The 18,099-nt window shown below is 45.1% G+C and overlaps 1 protein-coding gene across 2 annotated transcripts in view; it reads left to right on the top strand.

The window, feature by feature from the left end:
* SYNJ2 (synaptojanin 2) overlaps nucleotides 1-18,099 on the top strand; it is a 206,682-nt gene that overhangs the window by 181,398 nt on the left and 7,185 nt on the right. For both annotated transcript variants that reach the window (XM_040350954.1, XM_040350955.1), the window contains exons 21-26: nucleotides 323-491; nucleotides 3,905-4,078; nucleotides 5,502-5,633; nucleotides 12,093-12,157; nucleotides 15,787-15,895; nucleotides 17,513-17,712. In XM_040350954.1, coding sequence (XP_040206888.1) covers nucleotides 323-491; nucleotides 3,905-4,078; nucleotides 5,502-5,633; nucleotides 12,093-12,157; nucleotides 15,787-15,895; nucleotides 17,513-17,712 — 849 coding nt within the window. The remainder of the gene's footprint in view (nucleotides 1-322; nucleotides 492-3,904; nucleotides 4,079-5,501; nucleotides 5,634-12,092; nucleotides 12,158-15,786; nucleotides 15,896-17,512; nucleotides 17,713-18,099) is intronic.

Below are 18,099 nucleotides of genomic sequence, written 5' to 3'. Positions count from 1 at the left end.
GGAGGGGGGGGGGGCGACCCTCCCACTGTCAAAAAAGGTGATTCTGTGGCGAATCTGCCACCGGAACAGCTTTTATTAGGTGTAGAATCGCCCGCAGTACAAGTAAATACCAGGGTTATGGCAACTAGCTGCTGCCATAACAGTGGTATTTAACGTCAAAGTAATGATGTAAATGAACGGTCTTGAAGTGGTTAATAACAATAAATTACAACATTGATTGTGTAGCAATTTTTGCTATATATTTTTTTTCCCGTGAAACAGTGTTACCCTTTAGGCATCACGGCTTTATTTTTCTTGACAAAATTAATCCTTTTTCTTACAGGTAAATGGAAAAACAGTAAAAATAAGACCAAAGACAGAAGATTGGTTGCAGGGTCTGCAGGAAGAAATTGCTCGGAATAGAGACAGTGTAGTATTGCTGTCACCCAATGCCAACTCATGTCTACTGGAGGAAACTTTTGATTTTTCCAGTCTGGATTATGAATCGGAAGGTAAAATGAAAAGAAAAGTGCTTACATTTGCTTTAACTTTATGTTCATATTTAAAATGTGCTGTTTTTTTTTTTTAAGATGGTGCTAACCATCTTTTAGGCAGTGAGGATAGATTATTTTCAATTTTACTCCAGAGCTGGGTAAATGAGGTAAAGCTTTACTTTGCAAAGAATACTAAATCACATGCAAGGAAAAAAAAGCTGCATTTTTACTTGCACATGACTGAATGATAGAAATTAGTAGAGCTTCCCCTCCTTTACTAAGATCTAAAGCAAGTGTGCTTGCAGTATACAGTATATATGCCTGTAGTAAATCAACCCCCATATTTGTAAATTGTGTATAAAATATAGACACACATTAAATGAAATTTCATAAAAAATAAATGTAACAGCTAGAGCACAGTCATTGACACAATTAAAAGCGTAGATACTACTAAACAATACAACAAATAAGATTGATGTACAGTATATGTTTGCTATGTCCTAGAAAACTCTAGAAACAGGGACTGGCTGAGTAGAGTATACGGTTGTGCTCAAGTTTACATAGCTTGGCAGAATTTGATTTCTTTACCATTTTTCATAGAATATGAATGATAACACAAACTTTTCTTTCAGAGAGTCCTCTGAAGTTATGTGTGGGGTTTTCTTTGCATCCCAAACAATTTTCCGGGTAGTTGTGGCTAAAATGTTAGTTGTTTTACCTGACCGTGGTTTGGTTTCAACAGAACCCCTAATTTTCCACTTCTTGATTAGAGTTTGAACACGGCTGATTGGCATTTTCAATTCCTCGGATATCTTTTTATATCCCTTTCCTGTTTTATACAGTTCAACTACCTTTTCCTGCAGATCCTTTGACAATTCTTTTGCTTTCCCCATGACTCAGAATCCAGAAATGTCAGTGCAGCACTGGATGAAAGATGCAAGGGTCTGTCAGGAGTACAGAAATGCATTGGCCTTTTATACACACACTAATTACAAGCAAACAGATCACAGGTGAGGATTGTTACCTTTAATAGTCATTCAAACCCCTTTGTGTCAACATGTGTGCATGTTATCAGGCCAAAATCACCAGGGTATGTAAACTTTTGATCAGGGCCATTTGGTAGTTTCTGTTGTGATTATGATTTAAAAAGAGTAGGGCTGTGGAAATTAACTATTAATTAATCGATTAATCTTAAAAAATGTTGATCGATCAAAATTATTTTGATTGGTACTCACCTCTCCGCCGGCTTCCGGGCCTTCGGGGAGTTCCGTCGGAGATCCGGTGACGTCACGGACACCGGCAGGGCTTGCCGTGTCCATCTGAAGGGCTCCTTTGTTGTGCCTTCATATCTGCATGATGGCGGGACCTTACTATCTGCCACACGCAAGAGCTGTTACACTTCCCTCTATCAACCTGGGATTCTACAACTATCCACTGGAAGTTGTGATAGTTCTATTCACTGGACATCTACATGCCGACGGACTGATGTTAACCTCTCCTCATCTGGATTCAGCAGTGGCATCGTTGTACACATTTTTATACCAGTATCATACTTGGCTACATGTTTTTATGACTACTTTTGGTACCGTTTGGTATTACTCGCACCATTTTTACAGTTTATGTAGCTACATCGATTTTTATCTCCAGTGCAATATTTATTTTGTTACCTACTTGAAGACTATACAAGTTTTAATGCTATTCCCATTGAGCGTTGCCTTTGTGTGTTTTTTTGTATCCTGCTATCCATTTTTCCAGTGGTTGGTAGCTGCACTGGGAATCAGCCTGCAAGGAGGAGATCAGCTTAAAGTAGTTGGATCTGTATGTGCGTTATAATTAATCGAAATTAATCGATTACAAAAAAACACAGTTGATTAATAATTAATGGCTTCAGCCAAACACTAACCATTTTTGTTTAATCATTCATATTCTCTGAAAAATGGCAGAGAAATCATAAATTCTGCCAGGGTATGTAAACTTATGAGCACAACTGTAAGTTAACTAGGTAGCCATAGCAGCAAAACTGGTTTAAGCTTAAAACGCCCAGCTTAACGAATAACAGATATTTAGCTTTCCAGCAGAAGCCAGATACAAATGCAAAATAATGTTTTGGTTTGCAGATAGGCACCTGCTGTTGGCTGGTGAAAGAACATACTGCCAGAGCTCTGCCACCAGTAGGTGAAAGAGGGTTACATGTTCCTGACCCAATATCTCTGTACTTGTATATACATTCACTGACCACTTTATTAGGTATAACTTGCTAGTACCGGGTTGGACCTCCTTTTGCCTTCAGAACTACCCTAATTCTTTGTGGCATAGATTCAGCAAGTTGGAAACATTCCACAGAGATTTTGGTCCATATTGACATGATGGCACCACGCAGCTGCTGCAGATTTGTTGGCTGCACATACATGATGCGAATGTTTGCTATTGGATTGAGATCTGGTGACTGTGGAGGCCATTGCAGTATAGTGAACTTGTATTATTCAAGAAACCAGTTTGAGATGATTTGAGCTTTGTGACATGGTGTATTATCCTGCTGGAAGTAGCCATCAGAAGATGGGTACACTGTAGTCATAAAGGGATGAACATGGTCAGCAACAATACCCAGGTAGGCTGTGGTGTTTAAATGATGCCCAATTGGTATTAAAGGGGCCCAAAGTGTGCCATGAAAGTATCCCCCACACCATTACACCACCAGCCTGAACCGTTGATACAAGGCAGGATGGATCCATGCTTTCATGTAGTTTATGCCAAATTCTGACGCCACCATCTGAATGTTGCAGCTGAAATCAAGACTCATCAGACCAGGCAACGTTTTTCCAATCTTCTATAGTCCAATTTTGGTGAGCCTGTGCGAATTATAGCCTCAGTTTCCTCTTCTTAGCTGACAGAAGTGGCACCCGGTGTGGTCTTCTGCTGCTGTATCTGCTTCAAGGTTCGATGTGTTGTGCGTTCAGAGATGGTATTCTTCATACCTTGGTTGCAACAAGTGCTTGGGCATTCAGAGTGAACACTGCCACCATTTATTGAGTGAAGGTTTCTAACTCCTTTAGTAACTCCTTTAGTAAATTACCCAATTGTACTGTATTTTGCATGGTGTTATTTGAAAATTATAATACTTGTCCTTTGTAACACATATTTGTGCACCATCTGAACAATACAGATTTAGAAAACGTCCTCCTCCAGACAACATGTTGAGCTTTCAAATAGAGTAGGACTACATGACAGGGAGAGTGACCATATAGTGCAATTAATGGGACCAAAAGAAACTCATCGCCCTCTATGCTATTAGGTGATGAGATCTTCATTTGGAACTTTGTAGTCTTTTGCCCTTAGGTATTTTTGGAATAACTACCTTTATTTTGTTTGGTTCATATATTATATTATAACATTCCTGCTATATAGTCGAACATTTTTTTGAATTTCTACAGGTGATATATTGGAAGATGACTCTGATGAAGTTATGCCTCACTATCTAATAACTGACAGGTCAGCAGCAAGTGATGGCATGTCTCTGGGGAATGAACAGCTGCCTGCAACATCCACATCATCATCATCAACTAAAGCTTCTTATATGAGTCCTAAGAAGCCGCATTCATTTAAAGGTAAAAGCAAAGGGTTGTTGTAATATTTATTTCTCTACACGTCAATTCTTTCAATCTTGAAATGTAGGACACTGTTGCCGTTTGCAATTGTAGGCTACTATTGTAAAACTATGGCATATGAACAAAATGTATACAACTTGGCCATGAATATAATAAATGCAAGATTAGTTAACAGTGATTCTAAAATGAAAGTCTGTTTATAATAAAAAAATATATTATTATATCTAGCTTATCACAACTGAAGATATGAGATTTTGGTTCCAACAGGTGGCTGCATTTTCTATGCATAGTTCAAGGAGGGATTCCAATAAATACAATTCAAGACTGGTATAGTTCAAATATACAGATTTTTTTCCTCTAATACTAGTATATTGTAGACTCATTTACATAAAAAAGTCTCTAACTCTGGAAGCAAATCATAGGAAAGCAACATTTTTGTGTTTTGCCACAAAGACTCTCTCATGCAGTAGAGAACTCAGGCAGATCATACATGGGACAGATTTTCGTTCGAATTTTGTACCATTAATGGGCTGCAGCAACAGTCAATTTTCTTGCGGTCATCGAATTTTAAGTAATCGGGCACATTGGAAATTTTTTGAAAACGAACGATTTTATAATCAATGATAGGAGAATCATGCGAGAAATGTAATTGAAAAAGAAATGCGCATGTGTAAGAAAATAAAATTCCCGAAAAGAAGATTCCCATCTACAAAAATTATTTTCTGTAGCAACAGGAATGGTGGCACCATCGGATCACAAAACGCACCAAATTTCTGATTTCTTTTAAATAAAATTATTTTGAAATTCGACCATGTATGGCCAGCCTTAAACTATTTAGTTGCCCAGAATATGATTCTATATAATGAGAAACCGTTCTATATTTGAAAAACATGGATTATATTATGCATTAGTCACTGTGTTACATACATAAGTAAGCTATGTATCATTTTTGGAACTTATAATACCTTTATTGCATGTGCTATAATTTAAAGTGATGCTAAAGGTTTTCCACAGAGCAGCACCTGCTCTCTTAGTCTCTGGTACCCTGCCATTGCTCCTGGCTCCCCCCCCCCCCCCGCCGAGCTGAGTGCCCCTGCTTGCTATGGGGGCACCCATGCATGCTTGCTCCCGAGCCCCACTCTGTGTGTCCATAAGACACACACAGTTGGGCTTGACCCCACCCCCGCTCCCTCCCCACTGGCTGTGATTGACAACAGCAGGAGCCAATGGCTCCCGCTGATGTGCCTGAGCCAATGAGGAGGCAGAGAGCCAGGAGAACAACTGCTTTTGTGCAAATCTCTGGATCAAGATTGGGTTCCGATAAGTACTGGGGGGGGGTGGTCTGCATAATGAAGGTTTTTTACCTTGATGCATAGAATCATTTCAATTTTGAACTGTGTTTATAAATATGTTTTATTTCCAGATGATACAGATTTGTTGGCCCTAAAGAAAGAACTTGAAGATGCTGGGGAAGTACGTTCTCGGTCACCAAGTAGATCACTGTCTGTTCCTAATCGGCCTCGTACACGCCCACCACAAAGACCACCACCTCCAAGTAAGAGGACCTATATGTATATTCAAATTACATGACATGCAGAATCATTGAACATCAACCTTTTTTGCACGGTTATATGAATGTCATGAACATTTTACATTCAAGGGACCAGTGAATTGTCACAGATGAGAGTCCATTCCCAGTAGGGGACATACTGGCTAGCCATGATTTGTTTGAAGCAGTTAGGGCTAGGCCGTGGTGTGGGCAAAGGAGGAGATACAGAGCACCAGTGGAGTAACAAAGAAGTTTGGTGGCTCAATAGGACTAGGACTCAGTGTGACTCATTTAGCAAAGGTGTTGTCATGGTCTTACCTCTCTCCTGTCTCCTTCGTTTGACATGTGCTGGCGGCCATCTTGGTTTCTAGGTCTCTTGTAGCCTCCCACCCTGCGGCTCCTCCTTCCCACTGGGAGGAGCTGGATACCTGGCTCACATATATAGGAGGTCTGTGACTTCAGTTCCTTGCTTGGTCCCCCTGTGTGCACATGCTTCTAAGACTGCTGCTGCTTCTGGTTCCGATCCTGGCTTCGTCTGACTTCTCTGCTGGTTCCTGATCCTGGCTTCGTCTGACTTCCCTGCTGGTTCCTGATCCTGGCTTCGTCTGACTACTCTTCTGGTTCCTGACCTCTGGTTTCACCATCCGTTGGACTTTTGCGTTACAGCTTGATTTTCAATAAAGCCTTCTTATTTTCACTTATCTCTTGTTGTACGTCTGGTTCATGGTTCCGTAACATTAGGACCAAGCCATGAATTTTGACGGTACAGAGCCATCCTCGCTACCCACGCTGGTTGCCAGACTTGATCAGCTGGAGTCCCTGTTGGGTCAGTTCGCCGTGGCGTTGCAAACCCTGCTTGAACGCACGGTTCATGTCGCTCCCGTTGCCGATGGGTCGGTTGTCGCTCCTGGGCTCGCTCCTACTGCCGCTCCGGTTGTTGCGCCAGAGTCTACCCCGACACCTGATGTTGCGCCTGCGGTGTTTCGGGGTATGTCCGGTTCTGCCCCCCTTCCACAGCGATTTGGGGGAGAGCCAACTCAGTGCCGAGGTTTCCTTAACCAAGTGGGCATTTATTTCGAGTTGCTGCCACATGCCTTTCCCACTGAGAGATCAAAGGTGGGGTTCTTGATCTCGCTGCTCTCTGACAAGGCCTTGTCCTGGGCCAGTCCTTTATGGGAGAACAACAATCCGGTGGTTGCCGAGTTTTCCGGTTTTGTTGCTTCTCTTCGGAAGGTATTCGATGTGCCGGCTCGCGCCGCCTCTGCTGCGAAGCTCCTTATGTCCGTCAGACAGGGTTCACGATCCGTAGCCGAATACGCCATTGAGTTTCGTACCCTGGCAGCAGAGGTAGGTTGGAATAATGAGGCCCTGGTCGCTGCTTTCTCTCATGGTCTCTCGGATGCCTTGAAGGATGAGGTTGCAGCTAAGGACCTACCAGTGGAGCTCGAGGCTCTTATTTCTTTCCTGATTTTGATTGACACCAGACTCAGGGAGAGACCTTCCTTTAAGGAGTGCCTGCGGAGGCCTCCTAACAGTTTGGCGCCTAAGTTTGCTGTCCCACCCGTGCCTCCCTCTCCTCCCACGCCTCCTGGGGTTGACTTGTCTGGGGGTGAACCCTCGCAGCTGGGGTTTGCTCGCTTGTCCGAGGGGGAGAGGGTACTCCGGAGACGCGAGGGCCGATGCATGTACTGTGGTCTCGATGGGCATTTTCGGTTGGCATGTCCGAACCGTCCGGGAAACGCTCGCACCTGAGATCCTGTCGGGGGCAGATCTTGGGTGGAGTCTCCTCGTCCCCGGTTTCCCGTGTTGATAAACCACTGATCACTGTTGTCCTCTCCTGGGTCGGGGGCTCGGTGACGACCCAGGCGTTGGTGGACTCTGGTGCTGGTGGTTTTTTCATTGATAGTGAGTTCGCTGCCGCCAATTCCATTCCTCTACAGGCTCGAGGTTCCCCGCTGGCTCTAGAGGCGATAGACGGCAGACCCCTCCAACCGTCACACGTGACTCATGAGACCCTTCCAGTGGGGGTAGCCATTGGTGCCGCTCACAGAGAGTCAGTCTGCTTCCAAGTTATTTCGTCTCCACACTACTCGGTGGTCTTGGGGTACCCCTGGCTCCAGAAGCATAATCCGACTTTTGACTGGAGATCGGCCGAGATCCTCTCATGGTCACCACAGTGTGGGGCTAAGTGCATCCATGGGCCTGTCAAGTTGCTGTGTACTTCCTCGGACTCTCTGTTGCCTCCTGAATACGAGCAGTACCGGGATGTATTCGATAAGGTACGCGCAGTTGCCCTACCTCCGCACCGCCCATATGATTGTGCCATTGAGTTACAACCTGGTGCCGTTCCTCCTCGCGGCAAGGTCTATCCACTGTCGGTTGCGGAGAATGAGGCCATGGAGGAGTACGTGATGGAGGCGCTGTCCCGTGGTCACATTCGCAAATCCTCGTCCCCGGCAGGGGCTGGATTTTTCTTTGTGAAAAAGAAGGGCGGTGAGTTGAGGCCTTGCATCGATTACAGGGGTCTCAATCGCATCACGATCAAGAACGCTTACCCGATACCCTTGATTTCCGAGCTGTTCGATCGCCTTAAAGGGGCCACGGTCTTTACCAAACTCGACCTGAGGGCGGCATATAACCTGGTAAGGATCAAGGCGGGCGATGAGTGGAAGACCGCCTTTAACACCAGGACCGGTCATTATGAATCCTTGGTTATGCCCTTTGGGTTGTGCAATGCGCCCGCAGTCTTTCAGGAATTCATCAACGATGTTTTCCGTGACCTGTTGCAGCAGTGTGTGGTGGTCTATTTGGATGACATCTTGGTATATTCTGAATCCAGGGAGGCCCACATTCTGGATGTCAAACGAGTGTTGCAACGGTTACGAGAGAACAAGCTGTTCGGTAAGCTTGAGAAATGCGAATTTCACCGATCCCAGGTAACCTTCCTAGGTTACATCATTTCCGCTGAGGGGTTCTCCATGGATCCTGAGAAGGTTTCGGCTGTCTTACAGTGGCCTCAGCCCAGTGGTCTTCGTTCCTTGCAGCGTTTTTTGGGCTTCGCCAATTATTATCGGAAGTTCATCAGGGACTTCTCCATGCTGGCCAAGCCTCTCACGGATCTGACCAGGAAGGGCAGTAATTCCCAGGTCTGGCCGCTCGAGGCCATCCGGGCTTTTGAGGCCCTAAAATCCGCCTTTGTGTCAGCTCCGATTCTGTCTCATCCCAACCCTGGGTTGCCCTTTGTCCTCGAGGTGGACGCGTCCGAGACGGGAGTAGGCGCCCTTCTGTCTCAGCGTAGGACACCAGAGGGTCCGCTGCTTCCTTGTGGGTTTTACTCCCGGAAACTGTCATCCGCGGAGTGCAACTATCAGATTGGTGACAGGGAGTTATTGGCCATAGTGCAGGCTCTCAAAGAGTGGAGGCACTTGCTCGAGGGCTCGGTGGTTCCGGTTCTCATCCTGACGGACCACAAGAATCTGACCTACCTTTCTGAGGCCAAGAGATTGACACCACGTCAGGCCAGATGGGCTCTGTTCTTGTCACGTTTTAATTACGTGGTCTCCTACCTACCTGGTTCCAAGAACATCAGGGCGGATGCCTTATCACGGCAGTACTCCGAGCTGTCCAGGGAGGAATCTATACCGACTTCGGTCATACCTCCGAATCAGATCCTGGCCGCCATTCGCACCAGCCTGACCTCTCCCCTTGGTGAGCAGATTTTGGCGGCTCAGTCTGGTGCTCCCTCTGGGACACCCAACGGCAGATGTTTTGTGCCTGAGGAGTTGCGCACTCGGTTGTTGCGAACCTACCATAACTCCAAGACCGCGGGGCATCCTGGTAAGAATCAGCTGTCCTGGGCTGTTTCACGTCTGTTCTGGTGGCCTTCCCTACGTTCCGACATCGCCGCATATGTAGCGGCATGCTCTGTTTGTGCCCAAAGTAAGTCCCCTCGGCACCTTCCGTTGGGCCTGCTGCAACCCATAGCCACCGGGGAGCGCCCATGGTCACACCTGGGGATGGATTTCATTGTGGACCTCCCTGCATCCCGAGGCCATACGGTCATTCTCATGATTGTGGATCGGTTTTCCAAAATGTGCCACGGTGTTCCTCTCAAGAAGTTACCCTCTGCACAAGAGTTGGCCACGATTTTTGCCCGGGAGGTCTTCCGGTTGCACGGTTTGCCCAAAGAGATAGTGTCGGATCGGGGGAGTCAGTTTGTGTCCAGGTTCTGGCGCGCCTTTTGCTCCCAGTTGGGGATTCATCTCTCCTTCTCCTCGGCCTACCACCCTCAGTCCAATGGGGCCGCAGAACGATCCAATCAGGCCTTGGAGCAATTCCTTCGTTGCTATGTCTCCGATCACCAGGACAATTGGGTTGACCTCCTGCCTTGGGCTGAGTTTGCCAGGAACACGGCTGTGAACTCTTCCTCTGGGACGTCTCCCTTCATGGCCAATTATGGGTTCCAACCTGCCGTGTTACCGGAGGCATTCTCTCCCCAGGATATTCCGGCTGTGGAGGATCACCTTTCTGCTCTACGTGCCTCTTGGGTACAGATCCAGAGGTCCCTTGAGGTCTCTGCGCAGCGCCAGAAACTCCAGGCTGATCGCAGACGAGCGCCAGCTCCTTCCTACCAGGTCGGAGACCGTGTATGGTTGTCCACCCGCAACCTCAACCTTCGAGTGCCCACTCCCAAGCTGGCTCCTCGCTTTGTTGGTCCCTTCCGAGTGCTTCGCAGGGTAAACCCGGTAGCCTATGCCCTTGCGCTTCCACCTGGCATGCGGATCTCCAACGTGTTTCATGTCTCCCTGTTGAAGCCACTGGTGTGCAATCGCTTCACTTCCTCGGTTCCTCGGCCTCGTCCGGTCCAAGTGGGCAATCACGAGGAGTATGAGGTGAGCAATATCCTGGACTCACGCCTGGTTCGCGGTCGGGTGCAGTTTTTGGTCCACTGGCGTGGTTATGGTCCTGAGGAGCGTTCCTGGGTTCCCTCCGCAGATGTCCATGCTCCTGCCTTGCTCCGAGCCTTCCACGCACGCTTCCCTCAGAAACCGTTTTTTGCACCGCGGAGGAGGGGCCCTTGAGGGGGAGGTACTGTCATGGTCTTACCTCTCTCCTGTCTCCTTCGTTTGACATGTGCTGGCGGCCATCTTGGTTTCTAGGTCTCTTGTAGCCTCCCACCCTGCGGCTCCTCCTTCCCACTGGGAGGAGCTGGATACCTGGCTCACATATATAGGAGGTCTGTGACTTCAGTTCCTTGCTTGGTCCCCCTGTGTGCACATGCTTCTAAGACTGCTGCTGCTTCTGGTTCCGATCCTGGCTTCGTCTGACTTCTCTGCTGGTTCCTGATCCTGGCTTCGTCTGACTTCCCTGCTGGTTCCTGATCCTGGCTTCGTCTGACTACTCTTCTGGTTCCTGACCTCTGGTTTCACCATCCGTTGGACTTTTGCGTTACAGCTTGATTTTCAATAAAGCCTTCTTATTTTCACTTATCTCTTGTTGTACGTCTGGTTCATGGTTCCGTAACAGGTGTGAGCCCTTAGAAGGGCCAAGACACATAATCTAAGGGGGCACCAGAGCACCCCGCAAGGGGTGATATGTTTCGCTACTGCCCACTCCCAGTTTGCAGCCCTCTGACTCTGACTTGAGCCGTTGTTTGTAATGCAGGGGCTCCAGAACCATGGAATAAGTACAGCCATAGGCAGAGAGGGGCACATGAAACATCGGAACACAGGAAGGAGAGTCTTAGCTGCACAGGGGGTTCTGGGAAGGTCACGTGGGAACCCAATAAACTCACTGGAGTGCACAGGATTACAGAAAGACACTGAATGCAGGCTGGAGTGCACAGGGTACAGGCTTAAGTTAACAGGGTCACAGGAGTAGGATGCAGGCTGGAATATACAGGGATCACAGGAGCAGGATGCACCCTAAAGTTTACAGCAGTAACAGGACCAAGATGTAAGTATACATGGGTCACAGGAACAGAATTTAGGCTGGAGTGTGCTGTGTCACAGGTACAGAGGACACAGGCTGCAGAGCACAGGGATCACCGTAGCAGGATGCACTGAATATTAAAGGAGGTACAAGCATCACAGAGGAGCATAGAGGATTGATGTGGAAATCCACGAAGCACTGGGGGGGTCCAGCTCCTAGTGTGTGGACACCTTGCTTGATCAACGAGCAACACACCTGAAAGCTCCTTAAAACTGCACCCCCTCAGTGGTGCTAGCAGGAACACAGAGGTAAAGACCCAGCACTGGAGCATGGAGCCAGGTAAGCATGAAATGACTATAGTTAATATTTGTTCTTCTACTGTTGTCCTCGTTCTCCTATTATTTGGAACACTAGTGAGAGTCACTAATGGTCTAATTAGCTTTGTACTCAGGTTCTTTATTAAGAATATGTGGCCTATTTTTAATGTTTTGTGTTATCTTTTAAACAATGAAATTTTAATTTTATGCTTTATAGAAAGTAACATTCCAGGATCCATTCCACAACCATTGAAGCTTCTTCCTGGAGCTCCCCAGCATCCTGTAAGTCAAAATCTTGTAGTTATTCAGATTTACAAGTACCATGTCCACAATTCAGTAAATAGCAAAGAATCTGTGTTTTTATTGGGGCATTATTAGGGCCTTATAGAAGAAAGAGTTATATCACAGTAATAACATGCAGTATGGGTGTAAATATAGTCAGACATGTCAAATATTAAAATGCAGACCTCTGAATATTTGAATATTGTCTAGTTCCAAGATCTAGATGCTGTTGAAGTGCAGTCTGAGACATTGTGCTTTAGTTCTAAATCTTCTGGCACATGGAGACAAGTGTGGACTTTATTGGGTTGATTTAGTGTCAGAGATTAGATTAGATTCAGTGTTTAAAGTGAAAATACATTTTTTTCTTATTCTCCAGAAATAATCCATATACCGTCACTACTTAATGGCCCTGTAATCTGTTTTATCAAATCATTTCATAATGTGTTTGGAGATTTTGAGGAGGCTGAGAGCAATAGATGTTACTTTTCTGAGTTAAGAATATATATTTGAATAGATTCTATTATTACTTTAAATGTAAACTTTTTTTCCCATACCTAACGCTAACCAAGTCACTTTCTATGACTCGCAAACAAATGAACATTAAAGTGGTTGTAAACGCGAAAAAAAAAAAAGACAAAGGCATAATGAGCGAGTATGCATTGCATACTGGCTCATTATGAAATACTTGCCTTCGATCAAAGCTGTTGCAGTGGCCCCACACACTACTGTGACCGGCGACATGTCTCCCAGAGTTACTTCTGGGTTCGCGGGCTCCGGCGATGTGATTGGCTGCGATGACTTCACTCTCATGCGCACGACAGCCGCCGGTCACTGCACGCTACTGAAGTAACGCCACGAGCGTGCCATTTCTTCAGTACGCATGCGCTGATGATGTCGGCGCAAGCGTATATGGTAAATATCTCCTAAACCATGCAGGTTTAGGAGATATTTACAGTACCTACAGATAAGCCTTATTATAGGCTTAACTGTAGGTACAAGTGGTGTAACAGGCTTTACAACCACTTTTATCGTCTTTTTACATGTAGGACATTTATTATTGGTTACTAATGACAAACTTGTGACTACTTTTTCACATACAAAGCCCTTGTGCTTAAGGGTTTTTCAGACCTTTATCACTGGGCTTGTTTACAACGGAATGCAGTGCGGCAAACCCGTATTCCCTACACCATGTTCGATCTTCTTAGGGTGTCAGTATAATCCTAACACCCCAAATGCACCACGCTCCCGTCCAGCCAATTTAATGTAGACTTTAAAATGGCTTCAGCCCATGAGTCTTCTCCAAAGACATGACCCCTGAGATGTTTTGCGCCATCCACTGGAGCTTAATGATAGGGTAACCTACCTTATCATTAAGCTCCAGGGGGCATGGCTTTGGTGGATACTCATAGGCTGAGGCTGTTTTCAAGTCTACACTAGGTTGACTGGACAGAAGTGTGGCGCTTCTTTGATTTTCTATATGTATGGCTTCTGATGAGCACTTTTGGCAGCCTGCACCTTTCTCACTGGTTTCTGCAGGAGATTGGCTTTTCCAGCTTATGCGGCATTCATAATTTAGCACCAAGCACACCCCAAACGCAGATTGCAGATGCAGTGTGTTTGCCTGCACTGGATCGCATTGTACCGCAGTACTATGCGATCCGATGCAGTGGGTTTTTGAAAAGTAGTGCATGAACTACTTTCGGTGCGATTCAGTGCAGTTTCAGCCCATTTAAACGACTAAGTGAAAATCGCACCGCACCAAGTCGTACAGGAATCACACAGGAACACAAACTGCATTCCTGTGTGATTCAGGGGTGTACTGTCCCAAAGCCAAACTGTTTCTCAGAAAAAGAATAATCCAGCAGAGTGGGTTGTACTGTGTTTAGTGGTATGGCAAGGTGTCGGTGGGATAGGAATTAAGAGAAAATAACCATTACAAGGATAAAGGGGTTTTGGAGAATTATAATTTTTCTCTGAATGTTCAGAATCTCACATGAGTCTAATTGCCTGGTTCTTTTCTTTGTGGAGATGGGCTTTACTTTTTTAATCAGAAGAAAGTTTCAGGCTTCATGTACAAGGGACGTCTTTACAACTTCTCCTGAACGATTTAACTTGACAGATAGTAACCCACGTTTAAAACGACCGTTTTGCTGCGTTTACATGCCGCCATTAACAGCGTTTTGCCGCGTTTGCGTTTAGAAGTTTTTTTAATTTTTTTTTTTTAAATTGGCAGAAATGAAAAACGCCTGTAAACGAAACGTGACTAAACGCAAGTAACTGCGTTTAGAAGCGTTTGGCACTTGAAATGCCCCTAAACTCAGCTTCTGAACCCATTTTTTTGCGTTCCAACAAAGGCCTCTAAACTCAACTGCCTATAGACGACTATACACGACTCTGTGTACATGTACTCATAAGATAACATAAAGGAGAGTTCAGGAGCAGTTGAAAAAAATGTCCAACTGCTCCTAAGTGCCGGTTCACACAGGGGCAACCCGACTTACAGCGCAACTTTGCAAGGCAACTTCAGCACGACCTAGAGCAACTTACAACGTGACTTATGCCGCGTACAGACGGTCGTTTTTTGTGATGAAAAAAAACGACGTTTTAAATCATGAAATAAAACGACATTTTTGAAACATAATTTTCAAAGATGAAGTTGCCTACACACCATCGTTTTTTCACAATGCTCTAGCAAAGCGCGGTTACGTTCACCACGTTTTTCCATTGAAGCTTGCTTCATAACTAGCTTCTGGGCATGCGCGGGTGTAAAAACGTTGTTTTAAACGTCGTTTTTTGCTACACATGGTCAATTTCTGTGAAGTAAAAAACGACGTTTTGAAAAACGACACATAAAATTGAAGCATGTTTCAAAATTTTTTTGTCGTTTTTCATAAGACATAAAACGACGTTTTCCCCCACACACGATCATTTAAAGTGACGTTTTTAAAAACGTCGTTTTTTTCATCACATAAAGTGATGGTGTGTACGCAGCATTAAAGTTGCCTCCAGAACAGGCGACTTTGGCTGTGGCCAATCACAGAATAATCAGCTTTGTGGGAGGGAGGGGTTTGCCTGAGTAAATTTTCTCTTCCTGTAAAGTTGCTTCAGTTAAGACAGTGATCCGACTTGGAGGCATCTTCCACTGAAATCTATGGGTACACGTTGCCTAGAAGTCGCCTTGAAGTAGTACAGGAACCTTTTCTGAAGTCGAAGCGACTTCAGTAGTGTACATTAAGACGGCTCTCATTCACTTCAATTGAATTTCTCATGTCGCGCGACTTGGGGCAGCACGAGTCGGATCCCAAGTCGCGGTAGTGTGAACGTCCGTTTAGCAGCAGCAGTGTACATGAAGCCTTTGAGCACATTCAAGCATACATGTTCCATAAAAAAACTAAATCGAATCCCTTTTGAGTCAATGTTTTGTGCCTTTTACAAAATGAAAACCTCTGATTCATGTGCATAAAAATGATGCAGATTTTGTAAGATTTGGATAAAGATGCTCATGGGTAAGATAACTTAATGATAACTTAATGATTTCATGCAATTTACTTTTCAGTTATAGTAGGCATTTTAATAAGGATGGCTCTTATCACATATCATTAGATTTATACTATATTCTGTTTTTTAAGCCTCAAGACAAAACTGGGATAAGCAAACCTTACAATGTAAAACAAATTAAAACGACTAATGCACAAGAAGCGGAGGAAGCTATTAAATGGTTAATGGATTCCAAAAAAGGTGAGATTTGTTTGATCTGTTTATTAAAATTTTAATTCATTTTTTAAAGGTGGAACTGTACTTCTAGCACATCATTTCGTAAAATACAATTTTTTATGGTGGTCCTTGCAGGTGTAGCCATTGTTTCTCTTATAATACTGCAGAACATCCTGTAATAACAGAATTGATATTACACGCAATATTGCACCTATGTTATGTACTGTACTTCACAATTCCAGCAATAGTGAGAAGTTCCTGATGCCAGGGGTATAAGACATTAGATGGAACTCTGAAAGCTGCCTTTCTTTCATTCATATGTACACTGTCCCAGAAGAGGACAGCAGCAGTCAGACTTGACACAATTTTCCAAAAAATAGTGAAACTAAGGGCCCTTTCACACCTGTGGACCGTATGTCCGTATTTCATCCATTCGCTTTCAAATGAAATACAGACATACATGTATCCCTATGGGATAGCTGGTGACGGCGGATGAACAATCGGTCCCTGCTATGCTCTGATTCTACAGACGGAGGAAAATCCTATTTTTACATCCATCTGCGGATGGGATCAGATGAACATGGACAGACGGTCCGTGTTCATCCGATCCCCACATAGAGGAGAGCGGAGATCTAACAGGGTGGTCCCTGCACAGTGTGTCCCTGCACAGTGTTCAGGGACCGCCCTGTCATCTGCCGGCTCAGCAGAGATCAACGAAGCGATCCCTGCTGAGCAAGCGGATGATAAAGGTACGGATCCTCACAGGATTCGTACATGTGAAAGGAGCCTAGTATTTACAGCAGTGTGAGGGGAACATAGAGTACACAAATGATGTTGGTGGGTTTGTACACACATAGGGCTAGATTCAGTAAGAATCGCCTATCTTTAGGCGGGCGTAGCGTATCTCATATACGCCACGCTGCCATAACTTTGAGAGGCCAGTCCCGTATTCTGAAAGAATTTGCGGCGTAGCGTATATGGACCGGCGTAAGTCTGCCTAATTCAAAATAGGCTGGTAGGGGGCGTGATGTATGCTAATTAATTGTGACCCCATGTAATTGACGCTTTTAACGAACGGCGCATGCGCCGTCCGTGAAAGTATCCCAGTGCGCATGCTCGAAATCACGCCGCAAATAGTCAATGCTTTCGACGTGAACGTAACTTACGCACAGCCTTATTCGCGTACGACTTACGCAAACAACGCAAAATTCGACGCTGTCCCGACGTCCATACTTAACATTGGCTACGCCTCATATAGCAGGGGTAACTTTACGCCGGAAAAAGCCTTGCGTAAACGACGTAAAACAATGCGCCGGGCGCACGTACGTTTCTGAATCGGCGTATCTAGCTCATTTGCATATTCTACGTGGAAATCAATGGAAGCGCCACCTAGCGGCCAGCGTAAATATGCACCCTAAGATACGACGGCGTAGGAGACTTACGCCGCTCGTATCTAGGCAACATTGAGGCGTATCTGATTCTATGAATCAGGCGCCGAGATGAGACGGCCCGCATTCGGAGTTACGCCGACGTAACTCCTTTATGAATCTAGCCCATAATCTTTACAATGTGGATGCTTCCATATGTATGTTCCACCCTTTAAAGTTTTAATGTTTTAATCGATTTGTATTTTTATTATAGAACAACCAGAAGGGGAAGTAAAAAATAATCTACATCGCAACAAAAGTTTCCAAAAAGGAGAACCTAAATCTTTATCTGTGAAAACAGCACAGACAAACTCCCAAGAAGCAGAAGCTGTATTGTTACCCCACAGACCTCCCCCAAAAGTTCCAGGTCCCAAACCTGTTCCTGTACAGCGATCTGGAGCCAAATCAGAACCTGTAAGTCTGCTTACTCCATATTCTGTATTTGAGTCTCCTAAACATTACTTTAGCTTACCTTGGACTTCAGGGTCTGCATATTACATAGTGCCCACTCCCCTCCATTTAAAATTGACATATTAATGTTGTAAAAGAAAAACACCCATAAATAGAAATTAGAAAATACCTACCATACCCCCAATTGCTGTTTGTGTGTCCCTTGGGCCAGGTTGATGTCACAATCCTTCTGGCAAGATTTGGGAATGCTCACGATTCCAAATCTTACAAGAAGCTGCTCCAATAGTGCAGAACTGTCTTGAGACTTGGGATACTGAGTGATCCCAGGACTTTACCAGATGGATTTTGTTGTCACTCTCTCCACTGCAGAATTTGGGGTAAGTTGGGTAT

This window comes from Rana temporaria, chromosome 4 (genome assembly GCF_905171775.1).
Source record: "Rana temporaria chromosome 4, aRanTem1.1, whole genome shotgun sequence".
Taxonomy (NCBI): domain Eukaryota; kingdom Metazoa; phylum Chordata; class Amphibia; order Anura; family Ranidae; genus Rana; species Rana temporaria.
This window is presented reverse-complemented; position numbering and strand designations above follow the sequence as displayed.